Source organism: Chiloscyllium plagiosum, chromosome 7, assembly GCF_004010195.1.
Source record: "Chiloscyllium plagiosum isolate BGI_BamShark_2017 chromosome 7, ASM401019v2, whole genome shotgun sequence".
In the NCBI taxonomy this organism is placed as follows: Eukaryota; Metazoa; Chordata; class Chondrichthyes; order Orectolobiformes; family Hemiscylliidae; genus Chiloscyllium; species Chiloscyllium plagiosum.
Window position 1 is genome coordinate 100534787 of NC_057716.1, and position 16435 is coordinate 100551221.

At 43.4% G+C, this 16435-nt stretch overlaps 1 protein-coding gene across 1 annotated transcript in view; it reads left to right on the forward strand.

Annotated features, from left to right (window-relative positions):
- Positions 1-16435, forward strand: part of sema5ba (sema domain, seven thrombospondin repeats (type 1 and type 1-like), transmembrane domain (TM) and short cytoplasmic domain, (semaphorin) 5Ba) — a 326569-nt gene that overhangs the window by 102056 nt on the left and 208078 nt on the right. Inside the window, exon 3 of the mRNA XM_043694515.1 lies at positions 12497-12703. Within this exon, the coding sequence (XP_043550450.1) occupies positions 12550-12703 (154 nt within the window). The 5' untranslated portion in view covers positions 12497-12549. The remainder of the gene's footprint in view (positions 1-12496; positions 12704-16435) is intronic.

Sequence of the window (16435 nt, forward strand, 5' to 3'; positions counted from 1 at the left end):
TTTTGTCTGAGAAAGCGAGTGTGTGAGAAAGAGGGAGCGAGTATGTGTGTGAGAGAAAGTGTGCGTGTGTGAGAGAGTGGGTGTATGAGAGAGAGAGAGAGTGGGTGTGTGAGACAGAGAGTGTGGGTATATCACTGAGTGAGTGTGTGAGAGAGTGAGTGAGTGCCTGAGTATGAGAGTGTGTGAGGGCATTGTATTATTTATTAGTAATGATTGGCTGACATTCAGCACATGAGGCAGTACATACCTGGAGCCTGGGTGGTTTAGCGCTTCAGTTCAGGCATGGGTTGGAGATTATTTTACATTCTGCATGGTTTTATGTTTGAATAGGGCAGGGGTTGTGTTTGAGCTGAGAATGGAGGGGAAGAGTTTGAAGTTATTTTTCTATTGAGTGAATGCGCAATTTGGTTGGTGCTAATTTCCCAGGTTTACTGCTCATGTTTACTGTACGAGGGGGCATAACTACAAATTGAGGGATGATAGATTTAAGACAGATGTCAGAGGCAGGTTCTTCACTCAGAGAGTGGTAAGGGCGTGGAATGCCCTACCTGCCAATGTAGTGAACTCAGCCACATTAGGGAGATTTAAACAATCCTTGGATAAGCACATGGATGATTTTGGGATCGTGTAGGGGGACGAGCTGAGAATAGTTCACAGGTCGGCTCAACATTGAGGGCTGAAGGGCCTGTTCTGCGCTGGATTGTTCTATGTTCTATGATTGTATCAGCCTGCAGCAGCTGTATTTTAAGCACTGATGTGCAAATTCCAAATCTCTCCCTAAAGAAGAGGTGGGGGTTGTGTCCGGGTGCAGAGTTTCTGGACTTCTGTCTTCAGAGCCATCTCTCGTTAAATGCAATCCTGGGATTCAGTCCTTCTCTCAGAGATTTAAGAAACTGCAAGGCAGGCACTTTGTTATATGTGACTCCAATGGGTTCACCATGTGGCCAATTCCCCTCCCTACCCTCTCCCCCTCCTGCATCTCACCCTAACCCCCTTGACTCCTTGTCCTGGCTCTGAGTTCAGAGAATTTGATGTAGACGTTATGTTTACAGGTCCCCAGTGAACGAGAATTTATCGTTGAAAAATTGCCCTGTTTTTATTACTTTGTGAAAAAAGAAGTGCTAGAAACAGGCTTTTTGCATTACGAGAAAGGCTAATAAATATTTTGAATATTCTTCTTTCAAACATATATTTGGCTGTGAATGCATGCAGTCATTAAGAGAGAAGCAGGTTATAGAACTGATAATGGTTTGAAATTTCTCAAATACCACAGTAAAAGTTTAATGGCCCTTGCTATATGGTGTTTATATTGAATGATTGAGGGGACTGGAGGTAATGTTGGCCTGTAAGTGCTGAATACTAGTTCTGTCTGTCTGTTGTTTCTGCACAATCCTGCACACATCTCAGAGCCCCTGAATGGATATCAATTTAGTTCCAAACTAAAGCCTATCCACCATCTATAAGACACAAGTCAGGAGTGTGATGGAATTCTCCCCACTTGCCTGGATGGGGGCAGCCCCAACAACACTCAAGAGGCTTGACACCATCCAGGTGCTTAATTGGCAATATGTCCACAAGCATCCAATTTCTCCACCACCACATTTAGTAGCAGTAGTGTGTACCATCTACAAGATACACTGCAAAGATTTACCAAAGATCCTTAGACAGCTCCTACTAAACCCATGACTGCTCCGTCTAGAAGGGCAAGTGCAACAGATGTGTGAGAACACTACCACCTACAAGTTCCCCTCCAAGTCACTCCCCATCTGACTTGGAGATATATTGCTGTGCCTTCAGTGTCGTTGGGTTGTTTCCTGTAAATCTTCTGTAAGAATATGTTTCACGCAGGGAATTTCATTAACGTGATGATGGCTGGTGTTTGTCATACCAATGTGCTATGTGGCACAGCAAGATCCCATATACATTGAGACATAGAGATGTACAGCATGGAAACAGATTCCAACTCGTCCATGCTGGCCAGATATCCCAACTTAATCTAGTCCCACCTGCCAGCACTTGGCCTATATCCCTCTAAACCCTTACTATTCATATGCCCATCCAGATGCCTTTTAAATGCTGTAATTGTAACAGCCTCCATCACTTCCTCTTGCAGCTCATTCCATACATGCACCATCCTCTGTGTGAAAAGGTTGCCACTTAGGTCCCTTTAAGATCTACCTCCTCACTCTAAACCTATGTCTGGACTCCCCCACCCCAGGGAAAGGACTTTGTCTATTCACCCTATCCATTCCCCTCATGATTTTATAAACCTCTATAAGCTTACCTCTCAGCCTCTGACGCTCCAGGGAAAACAGCCCCTGCCTATTCAGCCTCTCTCTATAGCTCAAACCTTCCAACCCTGGCAACATCCTTGTAAATTTTTCCTGAACCATTTCAAGTTTCACAACATCCTTCTGATAGGAAGGAGACCAGAGTTGCACACAGTATTCCAGAAGTGGCCTAACCAACATCCAGTACAGCCTCTACATGACCTCCCAACTTCGATACTCAATGTACTGACCAATAAAGGAAAGTGTACCAAACACCTTCTTCACTATCCTATCTACTTGTGACTCCACTTTCAAGAAGCTATGAACCTGCACTCCAAGGTCTCATTGTTCAGCAACATTCCCCACGACCTTACCGTTAAGTGTATACATCCTGCTCTGATTTGCTTTTCCAAAATGCAGCACCTCGCATTTATCTACATTAGACTCCATTTGCCACTCCTCAGCCCATTGGCTCATCTATCAAGATCCTGTTGAACTCTGAGACAATGAATGACCAACTAATCTGTTGTTTTTTGTTAAGTTCCTTGGTACAGTAACATGCTGAACACAGAATCTTATAGCACAAGAGAATGCCATTCTGCCTGTGGTACCTGTAGTGGCTCTTTGGAAGAGCTATCCGATTAGTCATACTCTCCTCCTTTTCTTTTCTTTGTAAGAATTTCTTTGTTTCATTTTCTGTTTTAGATGGCGGCTCTGACATTTCTCCAAGTTCTGTGACCTAAGTAACGTTGCTTCAGTTCAGCAGTTTTTTGGGATTAATTCAGCCTGTCTTGAGTCCTAGGGCTAGTATTTACATGAATAAATAATATTATGGGGAGACAATGGGAGAGCTGCTAAGCCAAAAGTATTCCATGATATGAGACCTGCAGTGACATAATGGATGACTGATTCCAAGGCCACTTATAATGGAGCATATCCTGCTTACTCCCTTGTTCAACCCCCTGACTAGACCATAGGGTAGAGGAGCAGAATTAGGCCATTTGGCCCATCGGGTCTGCTTTATCATTTGATCATAGTTGATATTTTTCTCAACCCCATGCTCCTGCCTTCTCCCCATAACCTTTGATCCCCTTACATATCAAGAACCTATCTATCTCTGTCTTAAAGATACTCAATGATTTGAACTCCACATGCTTCTGCAGCAATGAGTTCCACAGATTCACCACCCTCTTCGCAAATCCCTCCTCATCTTCGTTCTAAAGGTTCATCCAGGTTTGTCATAGAATCCCTACAGTGTGGAAACAGGCCCATTGGCCCAACAAGTCCACATCGACCCTCCGAAGAGTAACCCACACAGGCCCATTCCCCAAACCTATTACTCGACATTTACTCCTAACTAATGCATTTAATCTACACATCCCTGAACACTGTGGGAAATTTAGCATGGCCAATCCACCTAATCTGCACATCTTTGGATTGTGGGAGGAATCACATGGAGGGAGCCCACGCAGACACGGGGAGAATGTGCAAACTCCACACAGATAGTTGCCTGAGGCTGGGATCGAATCTTGGTCCCTGACACTGTGAGGCAGCAGTGCTAACCAGTGAGCCACCATGTTGTACTGTTCTCTCCCATTAGTGGAACTATCTCCTCCACAACCACTCTGTGTAGGCCATTCGGTATTCTGCAAGTTTCAATCAGATGCCCCCTCATCCTTCTAAACTCCATCGAGTACAGACCAAGAGTCCTCATCTGCTCCTTATATGCTAAGCCAGGATCATTTTTGTGAAACTCCTCTGGACCTCGTCCAAAGCCAGTGCACCCTTTCTTGGATACACGGCCCATAACTGCCACAATATTCCAAATGTGGTCTGACCAGAGCCTGATACAGCCTCACCAGTACATCTCTGCTTTTGGTTCTAGCCCTCTTAAATTGAATACTCTCTCTAGGTACTTTGTCCAATGGGACAGAAGTGGTAAAATCAAAGGCTCAGTTTCTGACCTGACATAATGTTAAGACAGATTTTTAATCATTAAAGAGAATTGAGGCTCATGGGGAAAAGGCAGGAGAGTGGAGTTGAGGATTATCAGATCAGCCGTAATCTCATTGAATGGCAGAGCAGACTCGATGGGCTGAATGGCCTACTCCTGCTTAGACATCTTATGAATATGTTGTTGCAGCTGAATCAAGGCTAATTTCAAAACCCAAACAAACATTCAGTTGCCACAATATCCACCAAAATGAGACTTTGACTGCCTTTATGTCCGCTTGTTCTTATCAAACTGTGGTTTTTACACAAAACATTATGATTATTTTTGTGCTGATCAAGTCAAGGTTGCCAGCTCTGATTGCGCATATTCCTGGAGTTACGTCTCTCAACTTTTTCCCTTGGCCCCTCCTCAGTGAGAAAACCTACTCATGTTCCTTGTTAATATGCTCCAATAAGCTCAATGTCTAGATGAGGAACATCAGTGCTGGAGAATTGAGCTTTATGAATTAGGAGCAAGTACTCCTAGGAGTACAGAAGAGGCCTACAGCCCCATCGGGTCTGTAATATACTGCGACTCATCCCACGTAGAGTCATAGACTCCCGACAGTGTGGAAGCAGGCCCTTCAGCACATCGTGTTCACACTGACCCTCTAAAGATTTCCCACCCCATCTCTGTAACCCTGCATTTCCCATGGCTAACCCACTTAGTCTGCACATCTCTGGATACTATGGGGCAATTTAGCATGGCCGATGCACCCTAACCTGCACATCGTTGGACTGTGAGAGGAAACCGGAGCACCCGAAGGAAACCCACGCAGACACAGGGAGAATGTGCAAACTCCACACAGACAGTGACCTGAGGCTAGAATTGAACCTACGTCCCTGGCATTGATGCTGCAATGCTAACCATTGCCATCCCACTGCTCATACTAGGCCCATAGCTTTGAACATTAAGACACTTTTTAATACTTTTTATAGTTGTGGGGTTTCCTGCCTCAGTGTATTCCAGACCCCCACTGCCCTCTGAGTATAAAAACCCTTCCTCAAATCCCCTCTAAACCTGCTGCCCTTCACTTTGGGACCCCTTGTTCTTCTCCCTTCAACTAAGGGGAACAGCTACCTCTGTCCATGTCCCTCAGAATCTTCTACACCTCGAGTTGGTAGCCCTCTCAATGGTAATTGTGAGGCAGGAGACTGTGTGTTCACACCCCACTTATTAGTGCAGGCTCTAGACGGACACTCCCAGCACAGCTCTGAGGGAGTGCTGCCTTTCAGGTGAGGCCCCGTACATTGATGCTAGATGCCTCACACCAACACTACTGGAAGAGTGCCAGTGGTTGGCCCTGCTCTCCTGACTCATGTCGCTTAACCAACATCGTTGGAATTGACAATCTGGTCCTTGCTCACCTTGCTGTTAGCAGGACTGGGCATGGTTTGAGCTTTGGTTAATAGCAAGGAAACAGAATGTGGGAATGGATGGGCTGTTCTCAGGTTGGCAGACTGGGACAACTGCGAGGATCGATGCTTGGCCCCAGTTCTTCACCAGCCCATGACAACAACTTGGATGTTGGAACCAAATGTAATATTTCCAAATTTTTGGATGATGGAAAACTTCTTTCTGCAGTGAAGAATTTCACAGATTCACAACCCTCTGAGAGAAGAAATTACCTCACACGTGTCTTAAATGTGTGACCTCGTATGGTCCGAATTTCTCTGAAAAGGGAAAACAATCTATCTGCATCTACCCTGACAAGTCTCCAAAGAATCTCATATGTTTCAATAAGGTCTTCTATTTCCAATGAGTATAGGCTCAATCTACTCAGCGTCTCCTTATAAGACAGTCCCTCCACATCTGGTATCAGCCAAGTGAACCTTCGCTGTATTACCTCCAATGCTGGTATATCTTTCCTTGGATAAGTGCCCCAAAACTGTTCACAGCGTTCCGACTGTAGTCTGACTACCACTGTATTGGACTGATCTTATTTTATAACCAGTTGGCTACATATTTCAAGCGTCTTTTTCAATCGATGTTAGGCGGTTGTCTGAAAGTTGAGGCTTTTCCTGTAGCTTTTCCTGTTGTGTTTGTCTCCCTCCTAGATTGATGGTTTCCTATGAGTGCCCATAGAGTGCTCCAAGTCTGGCAGCAATTACTGGATATGTATCTCTTTCCAGGCAGCTCCGTCACCCTGTGGCATGTCCCAGTTTTATTCTAATGGCTCCATTTATTAATGGAATCTTTGTGTCCTGCAAAGGAAGCTTGTAGCAGACTGCCCAGTTATTGACCCTTGTGCTCGTAATTCTGTGGAGCGAGATCGTCTGTGGGAAGTGTGCCTATAATTTGTTGGGCTATTCACTGCCCTCTGGGCTGCTGTGTGTTGTTTGGTGGTGTAATTTTATCAGTACTTGGGATGGGGGTGGATAATGAATGGGTAATTAGAAAGGGAATTGCATTTCTTGTTAGAGGAAAAAAAAAAGAAGCACTCGCAGGCCTGTGGGGAATAAATAGGGACAACTAGAACTAATTGGGTAGCTTTCTCAAAGAGCCAGCAGCAGTCCAGTGGGCCAAATGACCTGTTGTTTTGACTTCTGTTTCAAAGGAACTGGAGTCTCAGCTGGGTTATTGTGTACAGTTCTGGGCACCACATGATAAGAAGGATGTGAACGGGTTGGAAAGAGAGCAGAAGTGATTGACAAGAATGGTCTCCAGAATGAGAAACTTCAGTTATGGGGATAGATTGAGGTCAAAAGTCACAAGTCACTAGGTTTATTTGAAGTCACAAGCTTTCTGAGCGTTGCCCCTTCACCTGTTGGGCTATAACCTCGTGTTGTGTGACGTTTGACCTTGTCCACCCCTGTCTAACACCGGCACCTTCACATCAGGGATAGATTGAGCAAGTTAAAGAAAGAAAGAAATAGGACCAGGATGAGGCCATGGCTAATCTACCTAGATTGCACATCTCTGGGCATCCAGGCACTTTAGCATGGCCAAACCACCAAACCTGCACATCTTTGGATTGTGGGAGGAAACCGGAGCACCCGGAGGAAACCCACACAGACACTGGGAGAGTGTGCAAACTCAACACAGACAGTCATCCAAGGCTCCAATTGAACCAGAGTCCCTGGTGCTACGAGACAGAAGTGCTCACCACTGAGCCATCATGAGAGGTTGAGAGGTTGTTCAGTTATGTCATGTGTAGAACCTAAAGTAGATGGGGCGCCTGTCCTTGAGCAGAGAAGGCTAAGGTGAGTTTTAATAAGGGCTTTCAAAATCACAAATGGTTTCGATAAAGTGAGAAGGGCTTTGCTGCTATTCAAGAAGGCAACTGAGTTCTGAGGAAGGGTTGCTGGACCTGAAACATTAGCCTTAATCTTGCTTCACAGATGCTGCCAGACCTGCTGAGCTTTTCCAGCAACTTCTGTTTTTGCTACTATAGTCCTGGTAGGCCTTAGTTACTGGGAGTTCACCTAATTTGCTCTGCTGTAACCCATCTTGCCCCCAGTCTCATTTGCCCATTGCCCCAGTGCTCTGCTTTGATTTTGCACTCGTCATCCTGGGTTCAAACTCCCCCATTGCTTTGCCACTCCCTGGACTGAATTCTTCAAACCTGATGGGAGCAGGATTGGAGTTTGCCTTGCCCACCTCCGTTTAACATGCTGGTTTGTTTTTATGTCTTTGTTCACAGTCTAGGCCAGCATTTATTGCACGTCCCTCACTGCCCAGAGGGCATTTAACAGTCACTGGTCTGGGTCTGGAGTCACATCTGAGCCAGCAGCAGATTCCCATTACCAAACTGGGCAGGTTTTTACAATAAAAATCACTCTTGGTAGTGGTGACCGGAACAACTTTCATTGATGGACATGAAAACCCCAGGTTCCCTCTGAAATGGCCTGTTCCATAACAGCTAGGGATAGGCAACAAATGCTGGCTTTGCCCTTGGTGCCCACATGAGGGTGACCTTATAGAGGTTTATAAGATCATGAGGGGCATAAATAAGGTGAATAGGCAAGGTCTTTTCCCTGGGATGGGGGAGTCCAACACTAGCAGGCATAGGTTTAAGGTGAGGGGGAAAAGATTTGAAAGAGACCTAAGGGGCAACTTTTTCACGCAGAGGATGCTCCATGTGCGGAATGTGCTGCCAGAGCAAGTGGTGGAGGCTGGTACAATTACAACATTTGAAAGGAATCTGGATGGGTATATGAATAAGAAAGGGTTAGAGGGATAGTGCTGGCAAATGGGACTAGATTAATTTAGGGTATCTAGTCAGCATGGAAATGTTGGACTGAAGGGTCTGTTTCTGTGCTGTACTTCTCTATGACTCTATAAAAGCAGTGATCAGATGACAATGGACAATTTGGTTTGAGTTATGGAACAATAACAGAAAGAAAAACTGGGTGCAGAAGAGGTGCAAGTGGCAACACCACAATCATGAACAGCTCACACCGTCTGAAAAGAAAGGAATGGCGATTTGGTTCTAAAATCGCTGAATTCAGGGTTGAGATTGCAACTGTTTAAATCAGACAGCACTTCTTATATTCCTGTCGAGTTTCATTGGAACAGTGTGACAGACCAAGGCCAGAGCTGTCAGGGTGCTCCTTATTAATGTTCTTAAGCAGACAGTGATGACATAGAAATAAATGCAAAATGTTACAGATGCTGAAAATCTGAAATGAGACTCAAACAGTTTTGGCAGAATCTGTGGAGACTGAAAGTGTTTCGTGGACTTACCTAGAATGCAAAAAGTACATGTGATCTAATATTTATATCTATGTATCTCCCATATTGATAAGATCATAAGGCACAGGAGTAGAAGTAGGCCATTCAGCCCATCAAGTTTGCTTTTGCCATGTAATGAGATCCTGCCTGATCTGATAATCCTCAACTCCACTTTCCTACATTTTCCCCTCATTTTCTCCTTGACCCCCTTCATGATTAAAAATCTGAATATCTCAGCCTTGAATATATTTAATGATCCATGCTCATCAGCCCTCTGTGGTAAACAATCCCACAGATACACTATCTTCTGAGAAGAAATTCCTCCTCTTCTCTGTCTTAAACCTGTGAGCACTTACTCTGAGATTATGCCCTCTGATCCGAGACTCTCCCCCCTGGGGAAAGCAACCTTTCAACATCCATCCTGTCAAAAATCTTGAACATTTCAATAAGATTTCCTGCCATTCTTCGATAATCTAACAACTACAGGCCCAACCTACACAACTTCTCCTCATAATACAGTCTCTCCATGCCTAGGATCAACCTAGTGGATCTTCTCTGGACTGCCTCCAATGCCAGTTCTGTCTTCCCTCACATAAAGGGACCAAAACAGTTCAGTGTTCCAGCTGTGATCTGACTACTTGTATTGTTTTAGCAAAACCTCCTCCATTTATGTTCTTTCCCTTTGAAATAAAGGGGAACATTTCTTTTGCCTTCCCTATAACCAGCTGAGCTTGGATGCTAGCTTTTTTCTGATCCATGGACAAGGAATCCCATATCCCTGTGTTCTGCAGTTCCTTTTAAATAATCTTTGTCCTGCCAAAGAGCATAACCTCACATTTACCACACTATATTTCATATGCAAAGTTTTTTTTTCATTAAGCCCATCTATATCCCTCTGCATTTCTATCACCTTGACCCTCTGATCAATGTACTGTTTTCTAAATGGGGAGAAAGTTCAGAGGTGTGAAGTGCAAAGTGACTTGGGAGTTAGAACATAGAACATAGAAGATAGAACATTACAGCGTGGTATAGGCCCTTGATGTTGCACTGACCTGTGAAATTAATCTGATGCCCATCTAACCTACACCATTCCATTATTATCCTTATGTATGTCCAATGCCCAGTTAAATGCCCTTAACGTCAGCGAGTCTACTACTGTTGCAGGCAGGACATTACATGCTCCTACTACTCTCTGAGTAAAGAAATTATCCCTGATATCTGTCCTAAATGCATTACCTCGCAATTTAAAGCTATGTCCCCTCATGTTAGCCTTCACCATCCGAGGAAAAAGGTTCTCACTGTCCACCCTATCTAACCCTCTGATTATCTTATACATCTTGATTAAGTAATCTCTCAACCTTCTTCTCTCCAACAAAAACAGCCTCAGTTCCCTCAGCCTTTTCTTGTAAGACCTTCCATCCATACCAGGCAACATCCGAGTAAATCTCAGCTGAACCCTTTCCAAAGCTTCCACATCCTTCCTATAATGTGGTGACCAGAACTGTATGCAATACTCCAGATGCGGCCTTACCAGTGTCTTGTACAGCTGAAGCGTGATCTTGTGGCTCTGAAACTCAATCCCTCTACCAATAAATGCCAACACACCATATGCCTTCTTAACAACCCTATCAACCTGGGTGGCAACTTTTAGGGATTTATGCACCTGGACATCAAGATCTCTCTGTTCATCTACACTGCTAAGAATTTTACCATGAGCCCAGTACTTTGCATTCCTGTTATTTCTTCTGAAGTGAACTACTTCACACTTTTCCACATTAAACTCCATTTGCCACTTCTCAGCCCAACTCTGCATCTTATCTATATCCTCTGTAAACCACAACATTTTCTACACTATCTACAACTTTGCCTACCTTAATGTCATCTGCACATTTACTAATGTATCTTCTATGCCCACATCCAGACCATTTATAAAAATGACAAACAGCCATGGTCCCAAAACAGATCCTTGCGGCACACCACTGAGCTCCAGGATGAACATTTCCCATCGACCACCATCCTCTGTCTTCTTTCAGCTAGCTAATTTCTGATCTAAACCATTAAATCACCTTCAATCCCGGAACTCCGTATTTTGTGCAATAGCCTACTGTGTGGAACCTTATCAAACGCCTTACTGAAGTCCAAATATACCACATCAACTACTTTACCTTCATCCACTGTTTTGTCACCTTCTCGAAGAACTCAATAAGGTTAGTGAGGCACAACCTGCCCTTCACAAAACTGTGTTGACTACCCTTAATCAAATTATTCTTTTCCAGATGATTATAAATCCTATCTCTTATAACCTTTTCCAACACCTTAGTGCTCCACAACCGAAGTAAGGCTCACTGTCCTATAATTACCAGGGTTGTCCCGACTCCCCTCCTTAAACAAGGGAACAACATTTGCTATCCTCCAGTCTTCTGGCACTACTCCTGTGGACAATGATGACATAAAGATCAAAACCAAAGGCTCTGCAATTTCCTCCCTGGCTTTCCAGAGAATCCGAGGATAAATCCCATTCAGCCCAGGGGTCTTATCTATTTTCAGATCTTCCAAAATTGCTAAAATTTCCTCTTTGTCAACCACAATCCCATCTAATCTTGTTGTCTGTATCTCCATATTCTCACTAACATTGCCCTTTTCCAATGTGAATACTGACGAAAAGTATTCTTTAAGCACTTTCTCTATGTCCTCAGATCCACACATAACTTCCCACTTCCAGTTCTAGTCCAGGATTCTCTCGAGGTAAACTTGCAGGTTGAGATGGCATTTATTTTGAGAGGATTTGAATATAAAAGTAGGGATGAACTTCTGAGACTCTATAAGGCTCTAGTCAGGCCACATTTGGAGTATTGTGTGAAGTTTTGGGCCCCATATCTCAGCAAGGATGTACTGGCCTTGGAGTATGTTCACAAGAGGAGGTTCACAAGAACAGTCCCACTAATGAAAAGCTTAACATTTGAGGAACGTTTGAGGACTCTGGTCTATACTCAGTGAAATTTAGAAAGATGAGGGGGAATCTAATTGAAACTTACAGAATGCTGAATGGCCTAGACAAAGTGAATGTTGGGAAGATGTTTCCTTGGTAGGAGAGACTAGGACCCGAGGGCACAGCCTTAGAGTAAAGGGAAGACCTTTAGAATGGAGATAAGGAGAAACTTCTTCAGCCAGAGAGTGGTGAATCTATGGAATTCATCGCCTCAGAAGGCTGTGGAGGCCGGGTCATTGAGAATCTTTAAGACTGAGATGGATAAGTTCTTGAGTATCAAGGGCATAATGGTTATGGGGAGAAAGCTGGAGAATGGAGTTGAGAAATTTATCAGCCATGATTGAATAATGGAGCAGACCGGATGGGCTGAATGTCCTAACTTATGCTTCTATGTCTTATAGTCTAAGTCTCTCCTGAGCTATATCTGCATTCTTCACTATGGACGCTGCCAAGGATCACAGGCTCCGCATTCTCACCCTCTCTGAGTAAAGATATTGAATGGATGTATTGTGAATAGATCTTTGGAATCAGGAGATTACCTCGCGAGTAAACCAATCTGTTCCCTTTCAGGCACTCCTCCCAAGTCCCACCACCCTGGTTGCCAAGCCGCTAGGACAGACACCATGGGTGTATCGCAGCTGGTGACCTGCTGTCTTTCCGTCCCATGTTGCCTGCTCATCATCAGGTGCAATTCCATGGCCTCACAGAGTTCAGAACGCCTTCTCGAAAATGAACTTCAGTGTGACCGAAAGGATCATCCAGTTGTGAATTTTAACGGTAAGAGGACTAACAGCAAAAGAAGCTGCCAATGATATGTTTTGGAAGATGTTGAGATGAGTGGTCACTGTTGCTGGAAACACAGCACAGTTCTGAATGACTTAAATAAGAACAGAAAGTGCTGGAGAAACTCAGAAATTACTTCCAAAATAGAGTCATACGAGACTCAAAATGCTCGTTGTGTTTCTCTCTCCACAGAAGCTACCAGACCTGTTGAGTTTCTCCAGCATTCTCTGTTTTTATTTCTGATCTCCAGCATCCATGTTATTTTGCTTTTATTTCCACGTTTCTACTGAACTCACTCGATATTAATGACTATTGCATATTCACCTAAAGTTCCACTCGAAACATCTGCTCAAAGTTCAAATAGGGAGCATCTTTAGACAGTTTGCTATCTGTCATGCTAGTGAGTACTTCGGAAAGTGCAACTGGATTATTCAGACATGATATATCCTTTCTAAATCCACACTGACCCTTTCTGTTCAACTTATACTTGTTCAGTCACTCTGTCTCTGTTGATAAGTACTGGTGTCCCTCTCAAAATTGATGTTTCAATTATATGTTTCTAGTTAACTGTTTTCTCATTTCCCGCAATTCGTATTAAATAAACGGGTCACATCTGCAGTTTCCCATTTCGAGTGCACAATTTCTGAATCTAGAGAGGTTTGAAAATTTTTGGCAATGTGCCTGTCTGTAATGGTCTTGACTTTTTCTTAAAATATTCTGATGTGGAAACAGTCATGGCCTGGCATTTTAAACAGGATGGAAGGCCAGCACAACATCTAGGGCTGAAGGGCTTGCACTGTTCTATATTCTATGTTCTAAATCCCATTATTTTCTCCATTACCATTCTTACTTGTATCATATTATTAGACTTGCTTGTACCAGATTTTTTTTTAATCCCCTTCCTCCATTGTGATCACGAACTGCAAATCTCGAATTCGTCAAGCCTGCCATTTCCTTATTTTCCTAAGTTCTCCAGTGATCTCTCCCTTGGAGTGAGAAGATTGTGAGTTCAAGTCCCACTACAGAGATATAGTCATGAATTGGAGATGCGGGTGTTGGACTGGGGTGTACAAAAAGCTAGTGTGCTTCCAATTAAACCTGTTTGACTATAACCTGGTGTTGTGTGGTTTTTAACTTTGTACAGAGATATAAATAGATAATCAAGGCTCAAGTTGTAGTGCTACACTGTTAGAAATGTTGTCTTTCTAGACGAGGCTTTAACCCAGGTCCTAGCTGCCATCCCTGACAGTGCTATTTTGATTCGAGATTAGAATGGTGCTGGAAAAGCACAGCAGATCAGGCAGCATCCGAGGAGCAGGAAAATCGATGTTTTGGGCAAATGCCCTTCATCAGGATTCGTCCATTTTCCTGCTCCTCGGATGCTGCCTGACCTGCTGTGCTTTTCCAGCACCACTCTAATCTTGACTCTAATCTCTAACATCTGCGGTACTCACTTCCTCCTAGTGCTATTTTGGAGTAGAATGGGCAAATTAACACTGTTGACTCAGCCTTTATTTATCCCTCAACTAGTTCCACTAAACTATCTGGTCATTATAATATTGCTGTTGGTGTGAGCTTACTGGGGACAAATTAGCAGCAATGTTTCCAGTTTTCACAACAGTGACTATATTTCAGAAGTACTGCATTGGCTGTAATGCAATAAGGACATCCTGAAATTAGGGAAGACACAATGCTAATGCAGTTTTATCACTATTTTTTCATCTCATCCTGCACACTTGCTCTGATACCATCCCTCTGCTAAATTGGTCACCTTTAACACACTGACTGTGGTTTGAAGCAGTAGGGTTTGAGGAGTGGGAGTTAAAGAGATAAAAAGGAAATAAGCTCGAGGTCACAAATCCAACCTTTACGAGAAAGGTTGAAATCTTTTAAATCCTTCACAGGCCATAAAGCAGTAACACTTGCTGTCTAAACGGGAACATGAGCATTGACTGTCGTAAATAGTTCAGAACTTATCTTGGGGATTAGTTCCAATCGGAAGAAAGTTCTGTAGCTTTGCAGCAGTGTGATGATGTGAGATTGATTTCAGATTATTGATGATGGGTCAAAATATGTTGTTTTTGGTGCTTGTTAAAAGCATTCTGTTGCCTTGGTAACGTGCCTTGAAAGACACAGCTAATTTTTTTAAAAGGCAAAGTGTTGATTTCTACATCATGAGGATGATTTGACTTTCTCACCAAGTTCTTTCTTCATGTTTCCTGATGGTGTTTGGTGAAAGCTTGCATTGAGAAAATTATTCGCTCATCTTCACATTTGGTACTCGCTGTCAACATGAGGGATAGTGTGTTCTTTGTGTGTATGTGTGTTTTTCTATATGTGTGTGTGTGTGCATGCATATGTGTGTTTCTGTGTATGTATGTTTATGTGTGTTTCTCCATGTGTCTGAATTTGTGTGTATGTGTGTGTTTCTCTGCATCTGTATTTGTGTGTGTACATGCGTGTTTGTGTGCATTTCTGTGCATGTCTGTATTGGTGTGTATCTGTGCATGTCCATATTTGCCTGTGTGTGTGGTTTGTGACATGTATATATGTTTGTACATGTCTGTCGTTTGTGTGGTGTGGCTGGGTGCATGCATGTAGCTTTGTGTGTATTTGTCTTTGTACATGAGCACTGAGTGCATGCATGCATGCCTGTCTTTTTGTGTTTGTACGTCTGTTTGTGTGTCTGCGTAGGTGTGTCTTAGAGCATATATCTTTGTCCATTTGTACACGTGTATGTATGTGCATTGTGTGTTGATTTTATTTTCTTAGCCCATCCCTTTATAGTCTAAAACTGGTGTGAACAGAGGAAATGATTTCTCTCTATCCAACTTATCGACCTTGTTTAATCATCTTAAAACAGCCCAAGTAGATCACACCATTATTTTCTATACTCAAAGGACCACATGCCTTGTAGGGGGCAGCCCATTTAACCTCAGTATCATTCTGGTGAAACTGTGTTTGATCCCTTCTGAGACTCAATAGATCCTTCCTGAGGTGTGTCTACCTCAACCGAGTATGGTTATTTCTAATATACGACACAACGTGAAAGTCCCCAGCAATGAGCCTGGTGTGAGGTAGGTATTATTTGCTGGGCCAAGTGAGTTGCGTGCCCCTGCCATTCATGCGATTGATGTTATAAAGGGAGAAGGGAATTTAATGCTGTAAATGTGCTGACGATTGGCAGCTGATAGGCTGAGACTTTAAGAAGGCATTGTTTCCTTGTGATTGCCCGAAGGTGCTGACTGAGACTTGGCAGCCTGCTTTCAACCGTTGCCACGGTAACCCGAGAATCCATCAGAATTACAAACCCCTCACCCCCCACGATAAAAGCAGAAAGTTAAGTCTTGGCATTGAGTTTCAATTCGTTTTAATTTAAAACCGTGACATTGACAGATACCAGACTGAGCTTCCCACAGCCGGAGGGTCTCATAAAACTAATGACAGCAAAGGTTAGACTTTGATGGGAAGGGTTTTGGTCTGGTTATAAATTAACTGTGCCATTTGAACTTTCCAGTTCTTTCTCGTCTCATGAAATACTAAGGTAGGGACAGGACCACTGCGATCTCTTGTTCAGTGGTTCAATTAATACATTTACTGCCCTGTGTGTAACAATTTATTTCTGGGATGGGCAGGATGGTGGCAAGGGCATATTTATTGTCTTTTCCCTTATTGCCAGGAGAAGGTGATTGACTATTCCAGTGCTTGTTTGGCCCAGCTCCAACC